Source organism: Patagioenas fasciata, unplaced genomic scaffold, assembly GCF_037038585.1.
Source record: "Patagioenas fasciata isolate bPatFas1 unplaced genomic scaffold, bPatFas1.hap1 Unplaced_1, whole genome shotgun sequence".
NCBI lineage: Eukaryota > Metazoa > Chordata > Aves > Columbiformes > Columbidae > Patagioenas > Patagioenas fasciata.
In genome coordinates, this window is record NW_027288510.1 from 2,698,041 (window position 1) to 2,724,523 (window position 26,483).

General features: G+C 51.9%; 1 protein-coding gene across 1 annotated transcript; it reads left to right on the plus strand.

Moving 5' to 3' along the window:
- The first annotated feature begins 263 nt into the window (after positions 1–263).
- Positions 264–25,902, plus strand: LOC139826721 (procollagen galactosyltransferase 2-like). The gene is made up of 7 exons (XM_071803129.1): positions 264–392; positions 12,441–12,528; positions 19,339–19,449; positions 19,753–19,821; positions 20,702–20,808; positions 21,499–21,620; positions 25,017–25,902. Exons 3-7 carry the CDS (start codon positions 19,376–19,378, stop codon positions 25,320–25,322), a joined length of 678 nt encoding a protein of 225 aa, XP_071659230.1. The 5' UTR covers positions 264–392; positions 12,441–12,528; positions 19,339–19,375; the 3' UTR covers positions 25,323–25,902.
- Positions 25,903–26,483: the final 581 nt, after the last annotated feature.

Genomic DNA, 26,483 nt, shown 5'->3' on the forward strand with positions numbered 1-26,483 from the left:
GCCCGACAGCGACAGGGCAGGGGCTGTCTCAGGTCCTCCCCCTCTGCCCAACAGGGCAGGGCTCCATTGCCTTTGGGGGTGTCCCCTGGAGCCTCTCCGAGTGGCGCCAGCAGCTCCGCGCTCAGCACCAGCGGGTGCGGCCCCTCCTGAGGGGATGGGGGATGAGGGGGCGGGGCCACCGGCCGGCGGCGCGGGAGGCTGAGGCGGCGAGCTGCGATTGGCCGGGCGGGCCGCAGCGGCCGTTCCCGCCTGAGCCTTGGGGCGGAGCCAGAGCGGGAGTGCGGGGGGCGGCCGGGCCAGGAGCCGCCCGCAGAGCGCCCGGAGAGCGGGCTTCGGGGACTCTGCCCGGGAACGAGCGGCAGGAGGAGAGGAGACGGCCCCAGCGGTACCGGGTGAGCTTCTGGCTGGAGCCTGGGAGCTGTTCCTCCCAGCGAGGGCTGTCGGGCACTGAACGGGCTGCCCAGGGCAGGGCTGGAGCCGCCATCCCTGGAGGGGTTTCCACAGGAGCTCCTGAGGGCCGTGGGCAGCGCCGGGGGGTTGTGCTTGGACACCTTCAAGGTGTTTGACACCCAAAGGGATTCTGTGGCACACTCAATTTTCACATTGCCATGGAGCCTGGAGGTCCCAGCGGGGTTTGGATCAGCGTGTTCTGGAACATTCTCAGTGGTCGGGTCTGTGTGCAGAGTGTGGTGGGAATGAGAAGAGAGGAGATGGAGAGAACAGTGGGGAGGTGGAGGAGCAGGAGTGGAGGTGAATACCAGAGAGAGCGAGTGTGTGCGGATCAGCAGTGATCACCCCAAACCTGCCCCGCAAACATGGCACCCAAAATCCTGCACCCTAGATCCTGACCCCAAGCCCTGCACCAAGACCCTGCCCCTCAATCCTGCACCCCCAAATCCCCCACCCCGATCCTGTCTTCCCAAACCCTGCACCCCAAATCCTGCACCCCCAAATTCGGCCCCACCAAACTCTGCACCCCTAAACCCTACAACTGAAACCTTGCACCCCCTAATCCTGCCCTCCCTACCTTCCTGAACCCCGAAACCTGCACCCCAAACCCTGCATTCCCAAATCCTTCCGTCCTATACCCTACACCCCTAAACCTGTCCCCAAACCCTGCACCCCAAAGAATTCCCTCCCAAACCTTGCACCTCCAAACCTTGCACCTCAAAGGCATCCTGGGGACCCCCCCTTGTCCCCAGCATCCACTGTGACGTTCCAGGACCCCTCTTGTCCCCAGTGCCCATTATGATATCCCAGGACCCCACTTTGTCCCCAGAGCCCATTGTGACACCATGGGGACCCTGCCTTGTCCTCAGGGCCCATTGTGACATCCTGGGAACCCCCTTTTTTCCCAGGGCCCATTGTGACAGGGTTGGGACCCCCCTTGTCCTCAGGGCCCATTGTGACATCCCAGGACCCCCCATTGTCCCCAGGGCCCATTGTGACAGGATGGGGCCCCCCTTGTCACTGGAGACCCATTGTGAAACCATGGGGACCCCCCATTGTCCCCAGGGCCCATTGTGACATCCTGGGGAACCCCTTGTCCCCAGGGCCCATACTGACACCATGGGGACCCCCCTTGTTACTGAGGACCCATTGTGATACCATGGGGCCCCCACTTTTTCCCCAGGGCCCATTGTGACATCCTGGGACCCCCTTTGTCCCCAGGGCCCATTGTGACATCCCAGGACCTCCCATTGTCCCCAGGACCAATTGTGACATCCTGGGGACCCCCCTTTGTCCCCATGGCCCATTGTGACATCCTGGGGACCCCCTTTATCCCCAGAACTCATTGTGGCACCATGGGGAACCCCTTTGTCACTGGGGACCATTGTGACATGTCAGAACCCCCCATTGTCCCCATGTCCCATTGTGACACCCCCCTTATCCCCAGGGCCCATTGTGAAATCCTGGGAACCCCGCCTTTTCCCCAGGGCTCATTGTGACGTCTCAGGACCCACTTTGTCCCCAGGGCCCATTGTGGCACTATGGGGACCCCCATTGTCCTCAGGACCCATTGTGGCATTCCAGGACCCCACTTTGTCCTCAGGGTCCATTGTGACACCATGGGGACCCCCTTTGTCCCCAGGGCTGATTGTGACAATTAAGGGACCCCCATTGTCCCCAGGGCCCATTGTGACATCCCAGGACCCCACTTTGCCCCCAGGGACCATTGTGACATCCTGGGGACCCCCAGGATGTCACAAGACCCCATTGTGACATCCTGGGGACCCCCCTTCGTCCCCCGGGGCCATTGTGACACCATGGGGACTCCCCCTTTGTCCCCAGAGCACATTGTGACATCCCAGGACCCCCCATTGTCCCCAGAGCCCATTGTGGCATCCTGGGGACCCCTCTTTGTCCCCAGGGCCCGTTGTGATGTCCTAGGACCCCTCTTTTTCCCCAGGGACCATTGTGAACACCATGGGGACCCCATTTGTCACTGGGGCCCATTTTGACATCCCAGGACCCCCCTTTATCCCCAGGGCCCATTGTGACATCCAGGGCACCCCTATTGGCCCCAGGGCCCATTGTGGCACCATGGGGACCCCCTTTGTCATTGGGACCCACTGTGACATACCAGGACCCCCAATAGTCCCCAGTGCCCATTGTGACACCGTGGGGACCCCTCTTGTCCCCAGGGGCCATTGTGACATCCTGGGGACCCCCCATTATCCTCAGGGTGTTGTGACACCATGGGGACCCCCTTTGTCCCCAGGGCCCTTGTGACGTCTCAGGATCCCCCGTTGTCCCCAGGGCCCATCGTGGCACCGAGGGGACCCCCCCTTTGTCCCCAGGGACCATTGTGACATCGTGGGGCCCCCTCTGTCCCCAGGACCCATTGTGATATCCTGGGAACCCCATTTGTCCCCAAGGACCATTGCGGCACCATGGGGACCCTCATTGTCCCCAGTGCCCATTGTGACACCGTGTGGACCCCTCTTGTCCCCAGGGGCCATTGTGACATCCGGGGGACCCCTCATTGTCCCCAGGGTGTTGTGACACCATGGGGACCCCCTTTGGTCCCAGGGCCCATTGTGAGGTCTCAGGATCCCCCGTTGTCCCCAAGGCCCATTGTGACATTCTGGGGACCCCAAATGTCCCCAGGGCCCATTCTGGCATTCTGGGGTCCCCCCTTTGTCCCCAGGGCCCATTGTGCCACCATGGGGACCCCCTTTGTCACTGGGGCGCATTGTGACATTCTGGGGATGCCCTTTATCCCCAGGGCCCATTGTGACACCGTCGGGACCCCCCTTGTCCCCAGTGCCTATTGTGACACTGTGGGGACCCCTCTTGTCCCCAGGGGCCATTATGACATCCTGGGGACCGCCTTTGTCCCCAGAACACATTGTGACATCCCAGGACCCCATTTGTCCCCAGGGCCCATTGTGACATCCTGGGGACCCCCTTGTCCCAGGGCCCATCGTGGCACCGAGGGGACCCCCCCTTTGTCCCCAGGGACCACTGTGACACTGTGGGGACCCCGTCTGTCCCCAGGGCCAATTGTGACATCCTGGGGACCCTATTCTCCCCACGGCCCGTCGTGGCACGATTGGGACCCCCTTTGTCCCTAGAGCCCATTGTGGCACAATGGGGACCCCCTTTGTCACTGGGGCCCATTGTGACATCCTGGGGATGCCCTTTATCCCCAGTGCCTATTGTGACACCGTGGGGACCCCTCTTGTCCCCAGGGGCCATTGTGACATCCTGGGGACCCCCTTTGTCCCCAGGACCCATTGTGACATCCTGGGGACCCCCTTGTCCCCAGGGCCCATCGTGGCACCGAGGGGACCCCCGCTTTGTCCCCAGAGACCTTTGTGACACCGTGGGGACCCCGTCTGTCCCCAGGGTCCATTGTGGCATCCTGGGCACCCTATTCTCCCCACGGCCCATCGTGGCACGATTGGGACCCCCTTTGTCCCCAGGGCCCATTGTGATGCCATGGGGACTCCATTTGTCCCTGTGGCGCATTGTGACATCCCAGGACTCCCCTTTGTCCCCAGGGTCCATTGTGACATCATGGGGACCACCCTTTGTCCCCAGGGCTCATTGTGACGTCCCAGGACCCCTCGTTGTCCCCAGGGCCCATCGTGACATCTTGGGGACCCCCCTTGTCCCCAGGGCCCATTGTGACATCCTGGGGAACCCCTTTGTCCCCAGGGCCCATTGTGACATCCGGGGGACCCCCTTGTCTCCAGGGCCCATAGTGGCACTGTGGGGACGCATATTGGCACTTGGGTCCATTGTGACACCATGGGGAACCCCCCTTTGTCCCCAGTGCCCATTGTGACATCCTGGGGATCCCTCTTGTCCCCAGGACCCATTGTGGTGTTCTGGGGACTCCCTTTGTCCCCAAGGCCCATTGTGGCACCATGGGGACCCCCTTTGTCACTGGGGCCCATTGTGACATTCCAGGACCCCAATTTGTCCCCAGGACCCATTATGACATCCTGGGGACCCCCTTGTCCCCAGGCCCCATCATGGCACCGAGAGGACCCCCCATTTGTCCCTAGGGACCGTTGTGACACCGTGAGAACCCCCTCTGTCCCCAGGGCCCATTGTGACATCCTGGGGAACCCTTTTGTCCCCAGGACCCGTCGTGGCACCATTAGGACCCCCTTTGTCCCCAGGACCCATTGTGACATCCCAGGACCCCACTTTGTGCCCAGAGGCCATTGTGACATCCCTGGGACCCCATTTGTCCCCAGGGACCATTGCGGCACCATGGGGACCCTCTTTGTCCCCAGGGCCCAGGGCCCATTGTGACATCCTGGGGACCCCCCCTTGTCCCCAGGGCCCATTGTGACACCATGGGGATCCCCCATTTGTCCCCAGAGCACCTTGTGACATCCCAGGACCCCCCATTGTCTCCAGAGCCCATTGTTAACATCCTGGGTACCCCTCTTTGTCCCCAGGGCCCATTGTTATGTCCTAGGACCCCCCTTTGTCCCCAGGGCCCATTGTGACCCCATGGGGACCCAATTTGTCACTGGGGCCCATTTTGACATCCCAGGACCCCTCTTTGTCCCCAAGGCCCATTGTGACATCCTGGGCATGCCCTTTATCCCCAGGGCCCATTGTGACACCGTCGGGACCCCCTTTGTCCCCAGGGCCCATTGTGACATCCTGGGGACCCCTATTGGCCAAAGGACCCATTGTGGCACCATGGGGACCCCCTTTGTCACTGGGGCCCATTGTGACATACCAGGACCCCGCTTTGTCCACAGGGCCCATTATGACATCCTAGGGACCATTCTTTTTCCTCAGGGCCCATTGTGACATCCCAGGACCCCCCATTGTCCCCAGTGTCCGTTGTGACACCGCGGGGACCCGTCTTGTCCCCAGGGGCCATTGTGACATCCTGGGGACCCCCCATTGTCCCCAGTGTGTTGTGACACCATGGGGACCCCCTTTATCCCCAGGGCCCATTGTGACATCCCAGGATCCCCCGTTGTCCCCAGGGCCCATTGTGACATCCCAGGAGCCCCCGTTGTCCCCAGGGCCCATTGTGACATTCTGGGGACCCCTCTTTTTCCCCAGGGCCCATTGTGATATCCTGGGGAGCTCTCTTTGTCCCCAGGGCCTATTGTGACATCCTGGGGACCCCCCTTGTCTCCAGGGCCCATTGTGACGTCCCAGGACTCCCTATTGTTACCAGGGCCCATTGCGAAATCCTGGGGACCCCCTCTTTGTCCCCAGGGCCCATTGTGACGTCCCAGGACTCCCCCTTGTCCCCAGGACTCATTTTGATGTCCCAGGATCCCCATTGTCCCCAGAGCCCATTGTGATGTCCTGGGAATCCCCTTTGACCCCAGGGCCCTTTGTGACACCATGGGGACCCCCCCTTGTCCCCAGGGCCCATCGTGGCACCGTGGGGACCCCACTTGTCACTGGGGACCCATTGTGACACTATGGGGACCCCCCCTTGTGCCCAGGGCCCATTGTAACATCCTGGGGACCCCCTTTTCCCCAGGTCCCATTGTGACACCGTGGGTACCTCCCTTGTCCGCAGGGCTCATTGTGACATCCCAGGACCCCCCTTTTCTCCCAAGGCCCATTGTGACATCCTGGGGACCCCCCCTTGTCTCCAGGGCCCCTTGTGACATCAAAGGATCCCCCATTGTCTCCAGGGCCCATTGTGACACCGTGGGGACCCCCTTTGTCCCCAGGTCCCATTGTGACATCCCAGGACCCCACTTAGTCCCCAGGGCCAATTGTGACACCATGGGGACCCCCCTTCTCACTGGGGACCCATTGTGACACCATGGGGATGTCCCCTTGTCCTCAGAGCCCATCCTGACATCCCAAAACCCCCCATTGTCTCCAGGGCCCATTGTGACATCCTGGGGACCTCCCTTTCTCTCCAGGGCCCATTGTGACATTCCAGGAATGCCCATTCTCCCCAGAGCCCATTGTGAGGTCCTGGGAATCCCCTTTGTCCCCAGGCCCCATTGTGACATCGTGGGGACCCCCTTTGTCCACAGGGTCCATTGTGACAGGGTGGGACACCCCTTGTCCCCAGGGCCAATTGTGACATCCTGGGGACCCCTTTGTCCCCAGGGCCCATTGTGACATCCTGGGGACCCCCTTTGTCCCCAGGGCCCATATTGACACCATGGGGACCCCCTTTGTTCCCAGGGGCCATTGTGACATCCTTGGGACCCCGTTTGTCCCCATGGCCCACTGTGACGTCCCAGGACGCCCCGTTGTCCCCAGGGCCCATTGTGACCTCCTGGGGACCCCCCTTTGTCCCCAGGGGCCATTGTGACATCCCAGGACCCCCCATTGTCCCCAACGCCCATTGTGACAGGGTGGGACACCCCTTGTCCCCAAGTCCTGTTGTGACATCCTGGGGACCCCTTTGTCACCAGAGTCCATTGTGATATCCTGGGGAGCCCCCTTTGTTCCCAGGGCCCATTGTGACAACCCAGGACCCCCCATTGTCCCCAGGGCCCATTGTGAACATCCTGGGGACCCCTCTTTTTATCCCCAGCGCCCATTGTGATTTCCTGGGGAGCTCTCTTTGTCCCCAGGGCCCATTGTGACACCGTGGAGACCCTGCTTGTCCTCAGGGCCCATTGTGACATTCAGGGGACCCCTTTTTGTCTCCAGGGCCTATTGTGACATCCAGGGGACCCCCCCTTGTCTCCAGGGCCCATTGTGACGTCCCAGGACTCCCTATTGTTCCCAGGGCCCATTGTGAAATTTTGGGGACCCCCTCTTTGTCTCCAGGGCCCATTGTGACATCCCAGGACCCCCCTTTGTCCCCACAGTCCATTGCAACATCCCAGGACCCCCCTTGTCCCCAGGGCTCATTGTGGTGTCCCAGGATCCCCATTGTCCCCAGAGCCCATTGTAATGTCCTGGGAACCCCCTTTGACCCCAGGGCCCTTTGTGACACCATGGGGACCCCCCCTTGTCCCCAGGGCCCATCGTGGCACCGTGGGGACCCCACTTGTCACTGGGGACCCATTGTGACACTATGGGGACCCCCCGTTGTGCCCAGGGCCCATTGTAACATCCTGAGGACCCCCTTTTCCCCAGGTCCCATTGTGACACCGTGGGTACCACCCTTGTCTGCAGGGCTCATTGTGAACATCCCAGGACCCCCCATTGTCCTAAGGGCCCATTGTGACATTCAGGGGACCCCTCTTTGTCCCCAGTGCCCATTGTGACATCCCAGGACCCCACATTGTCCCAAGGGTCCATTTTGACATCATGAGGACGCCCTTTGTCCCCAGGGCCCATTGTGACATCTTGGGGACCTCCTTTGTCCCCAGGACCCATTGTGACATCCTGGGGACCCGCTTTGTCATTGGGGACCATTGTGACATCCCAGGACCCCACTTTGTCCCCAAGACCCATTGGGACATTGAGGGGACCCCTCTTTGTCCCCAGGGCCAATTGCGACATCCCAGGATCCCCTCTTGTCCCCAGGGCCCATTGTGACATCCTGGGGACCCCCTTTGTCCGCAGAGCCCATTGTGAAATTCTGGGGAGCCCCCTTGGTCCCCAGGGCCCATTGTGACATCCTGAGGACGCCCTTTGTCCCCAGGGTCCATTGTGATGTCCAAGGACTCCCCGTTGTCCCCAGGGCCCATTGTGACATCTTGGGGATCCCCCTTGTCCCCAGAGCCAATTGTGACATTCAGGAGACCCCCCTTTGTCCCCAGGGCCCCTTGTGACATCCTGGGGACCCCGTTTGTCCCCAGGGCCCATTGTGGCACTATGTGGATCCCCGTTGTCTCCAAGGCCCATTGTGACATCCCAGGACCCCCCATTGTCCCCAGGGTCCATTGTGAACATCCTGGGGACCCCCCTTGTCCACAGAGCCCATTGTGACACCATGGGGACCCCCTTTGTCCCCAGGGTCCATTGTGATATCCTGGGGACCCCTTTGTCCCCAGAGCCCATTGTGGCACTATGGGGACCCCCTTTGTCCCCAGGGTCCATTGTGACACCGTGGGGACCCCGCTTGTCCCCAGGGCCCGTTGTGAATTTCAGGGGACCTCTCTTTGTCTCCAGGGCCTATTGTGACATCTTGGGGACCCCCCCTTGTCTCCAGGGCCCAGTGTGACATCCCAGGACCCCCCTTTGTCCCCAGGGGCCATTGTGACATCCTTGGGACCCCGTTTGTCCCCATGGCCCACTGTGACGTCCCAGGACCCCCCGTTGTCCCCAGGGCCTATTTTGACATCCTGGGGACTCCCTTTGTCACTGGGGCCTTTTGTGACAACCCAGGACCCCACTTTGTCCCCAGAGCCCATTGTGACATTCAGGGGACCCCCCTTTGTCCCCAGGGCCCATTGTGACATCCTGGGGACCCCTTTGTCACCGGAGCCCATTGTGATATCCTGGAGAGCCCCCTTTGTCCCCAGGGTCCCTTGTGACATCCCAGGACCCCCCATTGTCCCCAGGGCCACTATTGACACCGTGTGTACCCCCTTTGTCCCCAGGGTCTGTTGTGACGTCCGAGGACCCCCCCTTGTCCCCAGGGCCCATTGTGACATCCTGGGGACCCCTTTTGTCCCTGTCGAGGGTTAAGATTGCGGGGTGACAATCAAACCCTGGCAGATGTGTTGTCAACCTCCTCTCCCCCCCACTTCCCCCTTTTGCCCCTCCCTCTCCCCCCTTCCCACTCCGGGCAGGTGATTGGGAGGGAAAGAAGGACAGAGAGAAGAGAGTTGGAAAAGTTAAAGATGTTTTACTGATGCTACTGATAAAATAGAGAAAATAATACAAAATATACAAAACCCATCTTGTAAGTCTCAGCAACTGCAGAGCCAGCACCCAAAGTCCTGGATTAGGCTCTGTAGCCAACCGGGGCTGGATTCAGTCTCTCACTGGCCTCAGTTCGCAGGGACGACCAGCAAGGTCCTCTCCTAATGTCGGCCATGAGGGAAAAAAGGGAAAAGGGGCGAGATCCTCGTGATCTCCCACTTTTATATGAAGTATTCACGTGAACGGAATGTTATTCACCGTTGGTCAGTCTCTCGGTCATCAGTTTTCTCATTGCCCCCCTCGCGAGATGTCCATCCGTGCTTATCAATAAGTTTGCATTCCCTTGCTGGGTTTAACCAAAACATGTGTTGGGTTCTCCAGGAAAATGCAGCTGACATGAAGGCTTGAGCTGACAGGCAAATTCACTAAAAGAGAAACTTGTTTTTAACAAAACCAGGACACTGTCTCAACCCCATAACCTGGCTGTGTTCAGCTAAGCCTGTTCTCTGCAGGGTGGGGTAATGCTGAGATAAATAATAGTGAAATAAATATGCCACTATTTGTTGCCTACTTTGAAGGAAAATAAGTCTGTCCATCCATACCAGAACTGTCACAAAACAGATGTTGGTCTGCAGTAATACTGACAAGCTTTGGACCTTTAATCTTGGAAAGGAGGTGAGGGTCAAGGGAAGGTAAAGGAAGATGTAGAGAGGTATTAGGTTTTCTTTCCTGATCGCAAAACCTACTTTTTCCATTCTGAAAATCTCAGTATTGTGTATGTAGAACTGTAAGATCTACCTGAGGATGAAATCTCGGGCTGGGAGGTAAGCGCTGTGTGCTTACCAGTACTTACAGGGCATGGTTCTCACTTTTTTGGGGAGAAAAAACATTAAAAAACAGAACAAAACACACCACTAAATTAAAAAAGTAAGCCACTGGGTGCAATAAACTGGGTCTGCCTTTCACTCCAATACCGGGTGTCTGGTGGGAGCCTTGTGCTCGTTCTTCTGCCAGCTTGGTACGGAGATGGAGAGCTTTGCAGATGTTCCTATTTTGGGGGACCCTTGGTAACGTGGTATGGGTCCATCTTCAATGTGCCCATTGAAAAATCAGTGGTGCTGGGCACCTAAATTTGAGCTGATTCTGCTCTTTGAAAAACCTGTCCATTTTGCATGAGCAGAGCCAAGAATATTTCTAAACACCAGTGTTCCTTCCCAGTGGCTTACTCACTTTCATTAATCTTGAACAGCTGCATTAGCTGGTGTCTCAATTAGCATTGGTGGGAACAAACTATCCCCTCAGAAATTACAGCGCTGCTGTAGTTAATTCTTTGTTTGAGCAAATTGATTTCAGAGGCTCCTCACAGCCCTGATCCTGTGCGTATGAGATTTCCTGGGCTTTCCTTATGGGAATTGTTTCCTGGAAGCCAAGTCTGCTTGGAAATATTGACAAGGCCAGATGCAGATGGTTTTTTGTTGTTTTGGGGTTTTTTTTATTGCTTCTAAAGCTTTGTCTGCAACAGGGTGACCGTGGGGAGAACTAAAGTAAGATGAAGAGAGAACTTGGGGCTGGAGCCGTCAGAACCTCTGCTGCACTGTAAGACAATTCCCCTCACACAGATGCCAAAGAAGCTGTTACATGGGGATTTGTAACTATGGGCATGAGAGAACCATAAGCAGCCTCAGCCTGATGGATTTTCTGGGGAGATGTTGTTTCCCTTGTTGTGTCATAAAATCACAGAACAGTTTGGGTTGAAGGGACCTCCCCAGCTCCCTCAGTGCCACCCCTGCCATGACAGGGACATCTTCACCAGCTCAGGGTGCTCAGAGCCCCGTCCAGCCTGGCCTGGGATGTCTCCAGGGATGGTTCAGCCACCACCTCTCTGGCCAGGCTCTCACTACCCTTGGTGTAAAAAAAAATGTCTTCCCCATGTCTGGTTTGAGGTTGTGTGGAAAGAGCCAAGATCCTGGTGTGTTTCAACGTATGTATGCAATAATGTACAGCTGTGAATCATTCCCTTGGCCTTGGAAGATCATTGAAGGCTTTAAAATCGCTGCTGCTGCCAGCAGAATGCATTATCCACAAGCTGCTGAAGGGCATAGGGAAAAAGTCAGAGAAGAGAGCTATTTGTTGCATTCCTGGGCTGTGAGGTCCTGTTTTTGTCCAGCTGCCCAGCCGGGAGCGTTGCTGCTCTTGTCACTGGTTCCACACTCCCACACAACTCCTGCCGCTGCTCGGGGCTCAGACCATCTCTGCACAGGAGCTGACGTCTGGGGGACCAAGGTAAAGTGGTTAAAAAATAAGGTACTTCCAAAAGTCTGTCCTTAATTATGGAAACCCTAGAACAAATGCCAAGTCCCCATGAAGCCAAAAAGTCTTACGCGTACATTCAGATTTTTAGCAAGTTGATTAAATGCTTAAACAATATTTGAACTCGGGCCTGAAGGATCAGGCTTTATTAATTGTGTGAGTATAATTGTGGTAAAATAAGTGGTGGCAAGGAAGGTTTAAATCTGCTCACAGGCGCTGAACTGCGTTGTTGTGAGATAGCTCGGTGACATCTCGTGATGCGTTATAGAATCATATAGGTTGGAAATGAGCTTTAATATAATTGAATCCAACTGTTAACCCAACACTGCTGAGTCCACCACTGAACCAGGTCCCTAAGCACCACACCTACGTGTGTTCTAAACCCCTCCAGGGATGGTGACTCCACCACTGCCCTGGGCAGCCGTTCCAATGCTCAACAGCCCCTTTAGTGAAGAAACTTTTCCTTTCAGGCAGTTCAGAGATCAGAAGGTCTCCCCTCAGCTCCTGTTCTCCAGCTGAACCCCCAGGTCCTCAGCTGCTCCATCACACTTGTGCTCCAGCCCCTCACCAGCTTTGTTATCCCCTGATCTGTTGGTATCTGCAGGATTTGAGGTGTCAAGTCCCAGATTAATGCATGCAAGGTAGGACAGGCACACACAAAAATATCTACAAAGCAACAGAGTGTTTCTAATTAAAAGAAAATTGTTAATTAGTTGAGCCTCCTCGGTCAGTGCTGGGTGAACAAGAGCCTCATACCTGCCTGTTGCTGCAGGAGTGCTTGAAAAAATATAATGAACCCTGCTTGGTTTGCAGAATTTTGGGAAAGGTGCTGAGCTGGAGAACATAAGTCATGAATAGTAGCAATGCCACTTGTTATTGTGTGGTAAAGAAGGACGTTTTCACAGCTGGAATAAAACACCAGAATTTGGGAAATCTGGGTATACTGCCCAGCCGGGTGCTGAACAGCTCTTCACTTGTGCATCAAGCCACGGGGTGAGTAGTGTGTTCTGTTTCTTGGCAGGAAGGTGATGGAGCCAGACCTACAAAAGCTTTGTCTTAAGCCATTGTAATAGTACAGCTGCTTTTTTGGTCGCTCTCCGCTGCCTTGGCAGACTCCCTCTCGCTGGATTTTAAAAGTGTTTTGCCTCTGTCGTGTTTTGAATGTTTTTTTCCCTTTAGGATCCATACCTTCTCTTCTGGGCTCTCCCAGCCGCAGTGTTTCCTAGTCAAGCTAATTCGTCACTGATTCACAGTGGAAACTGCCAGTTTGGTGGGTTTTATGTTTTGAGTTAGTTTTCTAAGTCTGGCAGCATCCAAACACAAAGACAGGGAGAAATGACTCGTCTGTTACTTAATTTAATGCTTGTTTTGGGAAATCTAAATCCAAATGTGTATGGGACTCATATTAGGACTCCAGTGCTGGATTTTATTTTTCTTTTTGCCATTGTTGGCAGGGCCGAATTCACCTCCAGAATAAGCGCAGTCATCGGTCTGTGTGACACTAAGCTCGGTTCTCTGCTTGGACCAGACGGCTTTTGGAGCTGCCCAAAGTGACTGAAAGCTGAAGTGGGCCTTTGCTGCAGCATCTAAATGATTCTGAGGGCTCTAGCGACCCTTACAAAGCCAAAAGTACCTTGCCATCTTCTTTAGTCTCTCACAAACATGCTGAGTCCTGCTTTAGAGGGCTGAGCTCTCCGGAAACATCGGGTGGGACCAGCTTTGGCTGTAGCCCTCATAGCAAGAGTGGGGGACACAGCTCTGACTCAAAGACCAAGCCATTTGGTGACAGTGACAGAACCTTTTTGTCTCCTAGACTTCTCTGGAGATCCCAGACTAGCCAGATTCCCCATGAGGGTTTATGCTTGTGTGAGGAAACTTCTTAGAAATAACTGTAGAATTCAGCCTTTTTTAGTAGGCTGGAAGGTGGCAGGTCAATTGACCTTGCCAAACTTTAACCAACAGTAAGAGAGCAGGGCCCGAGCTGCCATAGCCTGTGAGTCTGTATTATTTCTAATAAAAGAGGAAAGATGGGGCTCTGCAGGTGATCTCCTTCCTATTCTGTCTTGCTCCTTCAAACATGTGAGGGCACGGAGGGGTTCAAGGTCCAACCTGAGTATTTGGGTATCTCTGGCATGCAGAGATATGCTTCCTCCATCGCTGTTTCTTTTGAGACATAGAGTCTCTCTGAATGCTTTATTGCTGCTCTGCTTTGTGGAGGATGGCCAAGGGGAGCTACTGGTGCTTTTGTCACCAGTTTCTGTGCTATGGTTGTTAGGAGTGATCTGCTAACAGGCTTTCCATTGACTTTGGGCTTCGCTTTGGACGAGGCTCCGCAGATTTAGGGCACGTGGCCAACTTATGGCTCTTGTTTCAGTGGAACTCAATCTTGGACTACATCCCATAGCAAGCCTGGTGGGTAAACTGGATCTCTGGCTGCAAGCGGAGAAAAAGCGAGAGGGATGGCTAAACTGGATATCTGTGGCTTTTCCTGGGACTTGGTTACGTGCCCAGCTCAGTCCTGCAGCAACCCTGGAAAGCCAAGGATGTCCTCCTCCTGGGAGCCGTTCTCAATGCAGCCCCAGCCGTCAGCAGCACCCTGACCATCGTCATCCATGTACGTGCTTGGCAGGGCGATGGGAAGGGGCCGCTTGGACCGGAGGGGCTGAATTTGGCTCTCGTAGCAATCAAGGATTTGGGAGCAGATGACTCAGACAGTGCTGATCCATTCTCTGTGTACATTTTTTTGCTGTGTTATGTTACACTGGGATGGGGGCAGAACCCATTGCCCTCCTCAAGCCTTTACAGTCTTTGAAACATCATCAGGATGGGAAAGGATCCTCTAAGGAACTTCAATTTTCCATAGAATCATAGAAACTGCCTCCAGTTCTGGCTCTGCTTTGCAGGATGCACTTCTTGAATGTGAAGTGCTTACATCTCTTCAAAGCCCTTTCTCCCTGCCTGTTTGCCAAAGGGAAGAATTGATAAATGTTAAATTCAGTAGCAAAATCACCGCAGGCCCCTGGCCATAGAGTTTCCCACAATTTGTGTTACGAGGTGACCCAGATTCTGACGAACCAGAGGCACACAGGGTTGGTTTTGTCCTGTAGTACTTTTCCTATACAGATGGTGAAGGTGATTTTTTTCCCTTTGCCCTAGTGCCTGAGGTAAATAAACTGTAAATAGCTTGGGAGAGCAGGCTGGGATGTGGAGGAGTAAAAAAGGGTGATTTTTATTCTCAAGGGTGTGGAGGAAAACAGGAGGAGAACCATCGAAGCCTAAATTAACTCCCTCTTGCAAACACAGTTTGATCAGACATTATCAGGCTAAATATATGAGCAGTCTGTAAAAGGAGCAGTTTTCCTCCGGTGCTACTGCTCACATGTTACTCAATTAAAACAGTAGGAGCTTAATGTTGCGCTTACTTTTCCGCTATTAGCGGTACTTGTGTTTTTTTGGGAGGGGGCTACTTTACTGAACATGGACAATGAGGGTTTGTGTCCATGGTAAGACTTCTGCTTAAAGCCAAAGTAAATATTGAGGTGGTTATAGTTATACCGACATAAGCCCCTATATGAACATTCTTGCTCAAGCTTTTCTAAAATTTAACTTCTATTTATTGGAAATAGGTTTAAATCTGAATGGAAAAAGTTGCCGTGTTACTGGAATAGGTGTGTCCATCTGTAGAGCTGTTCCAGTTTAATTTATTAAGCTTTATCTTCAGAAAAGAGTGGCAGGAATTTAATATATATTTCGTTGTTGTTTCTTCCTTGTCACTCCCCCAACCTTAACTGGTTGTGTCGCACAGGCTGTAGGTTGTAAATCTTGCAGGAGACCTTTTTTCTTTAAATTTTAGCCTTTGTTAATCAGCTCTTGAACATGAAGTTGCCTCCCTTTTAGTGCAAAGGTTGTGGGTCTAACTGGTCTCTTTTGAGGGAATCCTGCTGTTGAAGCCGTCTCCCCCAATAACTGGTTGCAGGCGGAGTGTGTTGGCCTTGGCTTGAGAGGTGCCTGCAGGGCATCTCCTGAACTTCATCAGGTCCTGCACCTGGGGTGGAAGAACCCTTCACAGGGATGTAGGCTGGGGACTAACTAATCCACTCCAAAAATGTGATTTACCTCACCGATCAGGAGCATTTCCCAAGGGGAGTCAGCACGGGATGCTGCCAGCAGTGTCCTCCATGTGGTGCTTTCTTACCCTTGGTTTATCACACCTACGGTCTCATCTCATGGCCTCGTCTCACTGTACCAGCCCTGTCACAAGCGTTGACAACTCCATCCCTGCATCTCAACCCTTCCTGACTGTCCTCACCCAGGGAAAGGACGCTCAGTTTGCCAGAAACAAGGAGATGTGCACCATGGACAACAGACCACCAGTGACGGTGGTGACATCTGCAGCAGAAATGCCCTTATGAGTCTCCAAAATGGATTTAGAATCCAAGTGGTCCATCCGAGTTAGAACAATGAAGTTTTAACTGTCTGCTCAGCTTCTTGACATCCTACAAACTATTACAGAATGTGTACGATGGGGCCTGTCCTGATGTTCCTCTTACGGCTTGAGGAGCTCTCACTGCCAGTGGGAAGTCCTGCTCATATTTTTATTTGCCTGTTTTTTCCTGTGCGGGGGTTGTTATTTCAAAAAAGGGAGGAAAAAAAGAAGTGTCTGTTTTTCCATACAGTGATAACGCAAATACCATAGCTGCTATTTTTTCTCCGGGGGGATAGGTGGACTGGTTCAGATATTAAAATAGGAGTAAGCGCAGATTTTGTTTGATCTTAAATGTTAATTGTTCAGAGACTAATAGTGATAATTACTTTTCAGAATAGCTTGAGTCATTTGTTGGGTTTTTTTTTAAATTGTGTTGTTTTTGAGGCTCCAAGCTGGAAAAACAAAGGTTTGCCAATGTGCTGGTCGTAGGGCATGTTTCGTCCAGGGTGTGACAAATTTTACTGCCTTTGAGAACTCTTGGGCTTAGAAATGCTGCTGGGTGGATGGTCCTGGAGACTTGAGTTAGGTATTTGCGCCAGTTTTGTCCCATCAGTGTCCTTGTTAAAGGTCTACTGGGCTGTGAATTTACCTTTTAAATAACACCACCATTACAGCTTGGGCAGTAAAATGCCATTTTTCTTCTGGCAGTTTCTTTGTGGGTAGATGTAGAGATTCCTGTGTCTCACGTCTGTCTGGGGGTTGTCAGGTGTTGGGGTCTTCTGGGGTGGATTGTGTGCAGAGCATGCTGCCCTGCCAGGAGCAGGATGGAGAACCCCAGGTGTATGGGGTCTGGTTGTCCCCACTGATCTTACACAAGGATAGAAGGTCTGGGATGGGGCCTGATGAGAGAAACGGGCATGTACACCAGACTCTAGGATTTGTAGGCTTACTTTAAGGGTTTGCAAGATCTTTAAGACTGGCCTGGGCCTGGCAAAGAGGTGGTAAAACACCAGCCAGAGAGGTGGTGGATGAACCATCCCTGGAGACATCCCAGGCCAGGCTGGACGGGGCTCTGAGCAACCTGAGCTGGTGAAGATGTCCCTGTCATGGCAGGGGGGGCACTGGGGGAGCTTTGAAGGTCCCTTCAACCCAAACTGTGATTCTGTGGTGTAAGATGGACTCTGACGTTCTTCAGGAAGGCCACCATCATCTTTGCTTGGTTTGCATGACACGCACTTGCAGTGTGGTCCTACTGTGTGGCAGGAGCTTCCTGGTGCCACTGCAGCTCCAGCAATGACAATGAACAACAAAACCATTTTCACGGTTCTTTGGTATTTTAGGAATTTTGGAGCTGTTGACTGTGCAGCCGGCGTGTGGGAGGAAAGCTGAACAAGAGCAGTGAAATGCGCAAGGGCAGCAGGAAGCCCAAGCAAGTGTATTAGAACAGGGACTGGGGTGGAGTCTGCGATCTGTGAAATACATGGAGCAAGTTGGACACCAGTCTGTTCTACCAAGTCAACACTGACGGTTTAGTTCAGTTAAACATCCTCGCGAAGCTGGATTTGCAGTGCAGTCCAACCCAGGGTCTTGGTCAAAAGCAAACCCCGAAGTTATGACGAAACCCAGCCTTGCTCTGGCATAGGAGAGCAGCTAATAGCAAAGAAACCAACCCTCATTCGCTCGCTGAACTTTCCTTATTTATTGCTTTGCTAGACAGGAATAAATACTCAACAAATAAGCTTCCTGTCCTTAAATTATTGCATTCTTCTGCGTTCTTGATTCCTTTTATTTTTAAATTAAACCAGGCTAAACCCCACGGGATTGATGTCCTCTCATTGCATGAACTGGAAAGGGTTCATGGTCTGATCGTCGTCTGGAGGATCACACGATGACTTGGGGTGGAGGTATTTTCCTGAAATAGTTTGGAGTAGCTCTGGGGTTTGGGATGTGCTCCCTTTCTCCCTTCAGTGTCTCCCCTCCCTCCTTTCTTCCCTCCCAGCTACAGGGATCTCTGACTTCAAGTAGGATGGAGGATGCTGTGGGAGATGCCTTTGGGTCTCTGGAGCTGGAGGACAAGAGAGGCGATTAAGAGCAGCTGACAGGGGCTCAGCACAGCCTTCCAGCCCCCTCCCCTTGGGGATGTGTTCCATACCCTCTTTGCTGTCTCTCCACGAGACCTTTTGGGAGTATTTCTACTCCCAGAGGAATTTAAAGGGATTGTAAATTCTCAGTGGAGCTGTGGCTGCGCAGGTTGTGTCCTGCCACGGGGCTGTGCTGCCGTTTGCCTAGGGAAAAATGAGCAGCCCTTTGGCTGGAGGGAATTTTCGGTGGGATCCACCATGGCCAGGTGTCGGATCCGCAAAGTCGTGGTCCCAGGGAAGCGCAGGCTGGGAATGAGGAGCCGGGCTGTGCCGATGAGCTCCTGGCTTCTTTGGGAGCGTTTCCATGTGATTCCCATCAGGAACATGGATCTGTGCATCCTGTTCCAGTTTGTGCAGCTGCACAGCTCAACCCCAAGGAGGAAAAAAAACCAACATTCTTCAGATGCTGCTTTTGGGGAGGGTGGGGGAAGGAGCAGGCGGGTTCCTTCCACCCCGCTGTTTGAGACTGAGCGCTATTGCAGCGTTTTAAGAGAGCACAGCATCTGCACAAAGCTCCTCTGTGTGTTTTTACAAACTTAGAACCTCCATGTGAGGAAACAGCAGCCGTCTCTGAGCCCCAGCCTTTTCAGCTTAAACACAGAGTATGGGGACAATACAGCAAGCAGAACAAAATCCCCGTGCCTCTAGAGGTGGGATCTTCACAGCTGTAATAACTTACCTGCGGCCATTCATGTTGTGGTGGCCTGTCGTGTCTTTCCCAGTGGGTGAACTGGACATTTAAAGGGACATGGCTAGAATCATAGAACCGTTTTGGTTGGAGAAGATGTTTAAGATCATCAAGTCCAACCGTTGACCTCACACTGCCAAGTCCACCTCTAATCCACGTCCCCGAGAGCCTCATCTATGCGTCTTTTAAACCTTCCCAGGGACGGTGACAGTTGGCAAGGAGAATTCACCGTGTGGTCATTAAGAACAGAATTCAGTCCTGTACCTGCTTGATGCTAAAGCTGCTGTGGTCTCGATGAGGCAGGAGGAGATGAGCAGAGGGGAGAGATGTGCAAGGATGCCCGCGTTCTGGCTTTGTGGGCAATCTGGGCTTTGCTCTGTGCTTAAACAAGGACTTGCACCTCTGTGGAGCTGCCCCGAGTTCTTCCAGGAACTGGATGTGCCTGTAATAAATAGCTCGTGCCTCTGTTTGACTCAATTGCTGGCTGGGAAAAAGCGAAGGACCTAAACCGTGTGTTAATGGGGCTCTTTGTGCTCTCATTTTTCCAGGGTGGCCACTGCCCACAATGTTGACACCACCACAGCAATGCTTAGAGAGTGGCTGAAGAACGTGCAGAACCTCTACCACGGTGTGGAGTGGAGGCCGATGGAAGAGCCCCGGTGAGCACTGCAGTGAGGGGCTGACTGTTTGGTCTGTATCTCCGGTTTTCTAGATTTTCTGTTCTCAAATAAGGAGGTGTACTTAAAATGTAGATTTTGCGGGGGGAGGCGGGTCTGTCCCATTTAAACTGTGTCCTTATGGAGCCCATAAAAAGGTCTCTGACTTCAGTGAAGCAACTCATGCAGAACTTTAGCAAATATTTTCCGTTCAGTTATTTAACGTCTGCAGCTGCTCTCTGTGCCTGGAAAACAAATCACATCAAAAACTACAGGGAATAAAAACTGTCATTCTTTATTTTCAAGGAAGCAGAGAAATCGTAGCCCATTCCCATTAGTGTCTATGAAAGTTCTGTTCGAGACATCGAATTCTCAGTAAGTTCTGAGCCAGAGAACTAGATTTAATTCAGCATATTATGCCTTTGCATGACTTGCAGGATCATTGCTTTGAAATACGATAGTAGGTTTAAAGAGCATCCTCCTATAAGGAATGAAAAGCAACACCTATTTATATGCAGAATTTCAAAGAGGAAGAACTCTGTGTGTTTGGTTTGTATCCTGACTTGTTATTCCACACAGGGCTCTGTCCCGGTGTTTCCTTCCATCTTTGTAACAAAGCGTTTGCTTTTGGACCTGATCCTGAGAACAGAGACACGTGGGTAACTTCACTCACGTGCTTGGGCCCCTGGCGCTGGGCGTTGGGTGTCTGTAGATTTCAGAGCTGTTAGCAGGATGTGTTAACAGTTGCTCGTGATGCCCAGACCCCAAGGGAATCCAGATTGCCTTCATCTTCTCATCCTCCGTTCTGTTGATTCTACTGGGCTCAAGGAAGCTGTGTTTATAGTTTAAACTTGAATTGTAGCAGAGGAGAGATGACTTTCTACCAGAGGGTCAGGTGAGGTAAATCAGCTTCAGCCCATTTTGGTGGTGTAACCTCTGCTTCCATCAGGGCCTGTTGCTGCTGAAGAAACTCCTGGGTGTGTTTGATGGTGCTGTTTTGCTTTCAGTCACTTGGTCAGCCCAAAACGCTGCAGCGCTGCTTGTTTTCCAGTGCCCTGTGTACACACGCCAGCACGAAACTTGGAATCTTTCTCTCTCAAAACCGCTCCTGGGTTGCCTGAGGTGACTCTAACACTGTTTTTATTTTGGAAAGAAGATAGTAAGGGAACTTTTTATTTTTCTAACTAGCGCAATAGGTTTCTAGACATGGGTTGCAGTCACTTTCTTTTGGTTTTTTTTGCTACGTCTTACCCAGAAGAATTTGGGCCAAAACATTGGCCAAGCTCCCGATTCACTCACGTGACGAAACTCCGACCGGCAGCCCTGCGTGCTGCACGAGAGAAGGGGTCAGACCACATCCTGGTAAGTACACGGTTTGATTTATTAACTGTCCTCAGGCAAAAGCTTTTCAGATGGTCACTCTGATAACTCCGGGGCTGCCAAAAAGTTTCCTGTCCATCTAAAGACAAAGCTCTCTGCAGTGAGATGCCGTGTATCGTTTCTTGGTCTGATGAGCAAGAGAGTTTGCAGCTGGAGAGAGAAGTCCATGGGTAAACCCAAGGTTTGTTGCCCAGCGGTCAGGACTGAACGTAGTCCTGGTGGTGGGTAGGTACCTGCAAGGGGCCCTCAGATGGAAACCCCACCTGTTAGTGATGGAATGTAAGGGGAATAGTTCTACGGAACAGTTGTGAACAGATGTGTGGCTTTGGTGACTGCAGCAGCCACTTTTTAAGAGTGATCCTCTTTGCAGAATAAATGCACCCTGAATTTTCAGCAGTGATGTTTTCCCCCGCAGCTCCGTTGCCCCAGTGTTGGAGGAACATTCCGTGGAGTGCGAGGGAAACTCCGCATCTCTTCCCGTCTCATAATGTACCTTTAACAGAGATGTGTCCTACGGTATCAAAACCAGCAGCTCAGTGCTTTTTGGGTTTTTTTTGACAACCTCATGCCTCTGGCTGCCTTGTTCCCAAGAAAGCATCAGGGCAAGCATATCATTTAATCTAATAACAAATTTATTTTTCTCTTCCCCTCTTCTCTAATTTATTGATACAGATAACTCACTGACCAACGCAGAAACCCTGACCCTGTTGATAGCAGAAAACAAGACCTTGGTGGCACCAATGCTCGAGTCTCGCTCTCTCTACTCAAATTTCTGGTGTGGCATCACCCCCCAGGCAAGTGACCTCCTGAACGCTACTGGGCGACTGTGCAAGCTGTGTTTGCAAAGGCCTCTTGTGTCTGTGAAGTGGTGGGTTGTGGTTTCTGTCCTGTGGGCTTTCCTGGCTGTTTTTGTAGCGTCCTTTTCTGAAAAGAAGCTGCTGTAGCTCGGTGCCGTGCACTCAGCTCAGCTTGCGCCTCTCTGAGTGGCAGCATCCCAAATCTTGGTGGGTACCTTTGGGAAAGGTCCATACGTTTATAGGAAATCTGGGAATGAGGGCAGAGAGGACACTGCGGTCTATCAGTGTTTTTCAGGCTTTGTTTTCTAACCGAGCTGTAGGTACGAGCAGAGCAACGCGTGTTCTGCATTGGGTGTGCAGGCACGTAGCTGGAACTTGCTGCCTGGTCTGAGATTTCTCGCTTGAAAAAGCTGAATCTGGAGGAAGCTGAGCTTGTTTAGCCAAAAGTCCTGGGAAATGATACAATCCCACTAACTACATCAAAAATACTGATACACACACCAGAATTTATTTGAGGTCACTCCATATGTTTGTTTAATGGCCTTAAATCTCTTGGTACATAATTTTAGACAAGCTTTCCTGTATAGTGATGCTAATCAGAGAGGAATTTGCTTTTCTTTCTACAGCTTTGTGTTGTATATAGGTTGTTTTTCTCACACATGAACAAGATTTATGTGTTGGGGCAACATCGTTTGCCTTGTAGAAATTAGTTTAGTGCTTCTTTCTCAAATCATAGATGCTGCAGTAAATATTGGTACAAAGATGCTGCCTAGTAGGAGTAACATCATTTTTAGAGCCAGAATGAGATTGAGCTATCACTTGACAAGTAGATCCACATCGCTGTGGTCAGTGTGGGTCAGCGGTGATTTTTTGCCTTTTTTCACTCTTTTTCTTTGGAATGTTCTTGACTAAGCTCTAGATGGGCTTCCTCAGACATTCAGCCTCGTGGGATCGTTTCTGGAAACAAATGGACATCGGTGCAGTGAGCAAGACTGCATCGAGCTGATCTAGGCCACAAGGGAAGGGTCATTGAAAGGTCCTTGACCACACAGAATGGGGTAGAAAGTTGATGAGGCAAGAGGAGAATGAGGAGTTGAAGTAGTTTGTGGTGAGACATGAGAGGTGATGATTGTCTAAGGTAGCAATCAATCATGTATTAGCTAGAGAAATGTAAGCAGCGCGTAATCTAACTATAATTATCCAAGTATAAATAATGTAACTACAAAATCAGCAGTTTAAGACTATATAACCTGATCAAACTTTACATTAAACAGCTTCAGTTTATAACTCTCATAGAGTTGTCGGAGTCCATTCTTCTCCCGCACAGTCTGAGGTGAGGACTATAATTAATACTCGTTTCTCCAAGCCCACAGGTAAATCTCAATAGTGAGATCGGGTTTTTGACCTGTTTGCTGCTCTGCTGCTGGCAGGTGTTCCGTCATCCCTTGGGGATGTTGGAGAGGCTCCATGCTCCAGCCATTTCCTGCCCTCTTGCTTTGCTCCAGAGAGCTACCCGGTTACTAATTATTGTCATTATTGCTGGAGTGAAATGAAGAACAAACTCCATTTCCCACTTCTGGTGTAAAACATCCTCTGGCAGTCTCCTTCTGTAGGATTTCTTGAGGAAGGTCTTTGTTTTTAAAGCTCTCGGTGATTATATTTTTTCTTTTACAGAAACCACCGAATCTTTTCTCTTTTGGCCCCCACACCATCTTATGACAAGGAGTTCCACAAGTCAGACCAACTAATTGAGTAAAAATAGCAGGAAAAGGTCCTGAACTCGCCAAATTCTTGGGAAGTAAATACACAGATAAGAAAAGGGGTGTGTTTACTTGTTTCAGTTTTTGTTTTAAAATGGAGAAATAAACTTTATAGGAAAGGCATTGTCCTTTAAGTGTTTAAGGTGAAGTCCTGATGTAAACCAGCAGTTCTCCACAGCCTGGCATGGGGCTCTGCCAGTGTGCGCCAGCCCCAGCCCCGGCCCCTGCTGTTACCTCTCCAGCAGAAAATCTCCATCATTACCAGGATTACTGAGAAAAGGAGGGGAAAAAAAACCTAGCAGCAAATGCATCTTGCAGGATTTGCTGAAAAAAGCTGCTCAGATGAAGAGGAAAGTTCCCACTTCTTTTCCTTTTCTCTTAGTTACTGCTGCTTGTTTCTGTGCTCGCAGTCCTGCAGCTTCGTGCTCTCAGCCTTGCTCTCCCTGGAGACTTGGGGAGGGAGCAGGAACTGGAGAATGCCCTAAAACACAAAGCCAAACCCAGCTGCAGACAGCCTGACATTCAGCTGTCGTGAAGCTGTCCTTAGGAGAGCACAGCAGTGCTGACAAGTTGGAGTCTTTCTTGGCTACAGGTGATTTATGAGCCATGAAAAGCCCCACAAGCCCGTAGTGAGCAAGTGGAGGAGGACAAAAATGAAGTTTCCAGCATCTTTCACCTGTGGGCACTCTCGGCTGTCTGTTAACGTTGGATGTTTTAACCCTTCCCGCAGCGGGAATGCCGGTGAGGGCTCTGCCCGCTCTCTGCTCTTCGTGGACATCTGAGACATCCAGGCCTCACAGCGTGGTCAGAAGGTTTCTGAAGGGCAGACCAACAGATGCACAAACAGACAAACGCACCACACGGTGCTTCTGCGCAAGGGCAGGGTAAAGTGGTTCTGCAGTGATTTGCTCGGCTGTTGCTAGGATGCTCTTGGAAAATATAAATCAAAAGTAACTTCAACTGATTGTAGTGACTCATCATTTCTGTAAAGACCAGAATCCACTACGGACCCAACCGTCAGCCATGTTCAGATGTCTAATTGGTGCATTAGGACTTTCTTTCAGGGGGAATTCAGTGTATTGATTTCCAAATCTGATAGCTTTAGACATATGGCACCTGCAGACCCAGCTGTGAGCTGCACAAGGCGGGTGTCGCACCCTCAGTGCCGAAAGGTTGGCAAAGCTCTTTAGGTCATGGCCAGAAATACTTTGCAGGTCCTATTCGGTGAGACACTGAATGTCCTTTGTGCTTGTTGAACACAGAGGATGCCACAGACGCTCAGCAGCTTCCAGGGTCAGAGCTGAGAGTCTATGTGCAAAAAAAAGGTTTCCAGAGAGCCAGGGGAAAAAAATCCGAGATTTGAAGCTCTGTTGCAAGGGAATTTTGTAGCAGAAAGGCTTGGATTTCCATTAGCTGCTGAAAAGCAGAGAGAAGGTCATATTTTAACCTTTTTGGTTGAAGATTGTTTCTGAATACTTGACTGAGCCCTTTTCAAAATGGGGACACTTCAAAATCTGAGAACTGAGCACTGATCCGTCTCTGCTGAGCGGGACTAAGGGCAGGAGCTTTTGCTGGGGAGCAGCTGTGAAACTGAAGTCTTCTGTCACATCCAGCCCTCTGCTTCTGTTTGCAGGGCTATTACAAAAGGACCCTGGATTACCCCCTGATCCGGGAATGGAAGAGGACAGGCTGGTTTGCTGTCCCGATGATTCATTCCACCTTCCTCATCGACTTGAGGAAAGAAGCCTCCACCAAGCTGATGTTCTACCCCCCGCATCAGGACTACACCTGGAGCTTTGACGATATCATGGTCTTTGCCTTCTCCAGTCGCCAGGCAGGTGTGTCTGGAGACTTTGCTGGGCAGGATTCACTCGTAGACATGCAGATCTTTACTTTGGAGTTCACAGGCCAAAAGCCAATTTTTTGGCTTCAGTGGTGAGTTAAGACCCTGTTCCCTTTTCTCTTCTGGATCTGGTCAGGGACAACCAGCAGCAAGTGAGTGGCAGTGCAGTTTTGAATCACAGATAGCTTCAAAAGACATGGGAACTATTCTAGGGCCGAAGGCAATGTTTCAGAGACAAAATTAGTGGCATCTACCTTTGTTTTTTGTCACAGTGAGATGATAGCGAGCACAAGTGAATGCTGTGAGAGTGGAAGGCACTCTGTAGTTGTCTAAATTCACCACTTCCAGGAGACTCCATGAGGAAGGGGTGAGGACAAGAGACACTTTTTAGACGTTGCAGTGTTTGTGCAAAATAAAACCCAAGTTGCTTGCCTGCAGTGCTTGATGAAGCTTTGCTTTGTGGCAGCTCAGCAGGAATTGTCTGAGAGTTAAGAGGTTTTTCTTTTGTTGGTTCTGTTTGCTTTAAGCAAAATCAGTGCAACTTTCAGGGAGTGATGTGGGGTCTGTGGGCCGTGCTCAGAGGAAATTTCGTGCTGGCGTGAGAGCGGTAAAATCTCCACAGAACTGACGCCTCACTGGGACTTTGGGAGAATGAGTCAAGAACCAGTCCTTGAGATGTTTGGGGCTCCAGCTGGTACTGGGACCAGTTTCTACCAGACATTGGGAGGATTTCAATTAGATCTGAAACTCAGGAGTCCTTTCGGGCCAAGGCACCACCTCAGTGTCTTCTTCTACCTGGAACGGCTGTTGGTGTGTGCAGAGCTCCGTGTATCTTGGGGGATTCGCTGTCTCTTAGTGCACGATACCACTGCTACAGCTGCTTGTTCTTCTGCTGAGGATGATTAGTCCTGTTTATTTTTGGATCTGGTGGGTATTCTGTCTCTAGCGAAGTCCTGGCTGGCAGAACTGTGTCCCATCTATGAAAGGAGCTCCTGGGAAGGGTATGTTTTTAATGACCATCTGTATTGTTCTTTGCCCTCCTGTGTTGAAAAGGGCAAAGTTTGGGGCCTTATAAAGGAAAAAATGACTGATGAAACCTCAGCGGCACTGATGAAACGCGCTTCTGTTCAGAGCTTCACAACTGGCTTGCTGGCTTACTGGGGTGAATTACTTGGGGAAAGTCGGGTTTTGGGTCTTCTGAGTGATGTGCAGCTGGTGTTATCTGTCCTCTCCTTGTAAAAAGTTAAGGTGAGAAGG

What these genes read in the sequence shown, in the direction of transcription:
- LOC139826721 (XM_071803129.1), top strand. Translation starts at nt 19,376, where the DNA reads ATGCTTAGAGAGTGGCTGAAGAACGTGCAGAACCTCTACCACGGTGTG. An exon ending in AGGCCGATGGAAGAGCCCCG is followed by an intron (nt 19,450 to 19,752) that starts GTGAGCACTGCA and finishes TTTATTTTCAAG; the next exon opens with GAAGCAGAGAAATCGTAGCC. An exon ending in GGTGTGGCATCACCCCCCAG is followed by an intron (nt 21,621 to 25,016) that starts GCAAGTGACCTC and finishes TTCTGTTTGCAG; the next exon opens with GGCTATTACAAAAGGACCCT.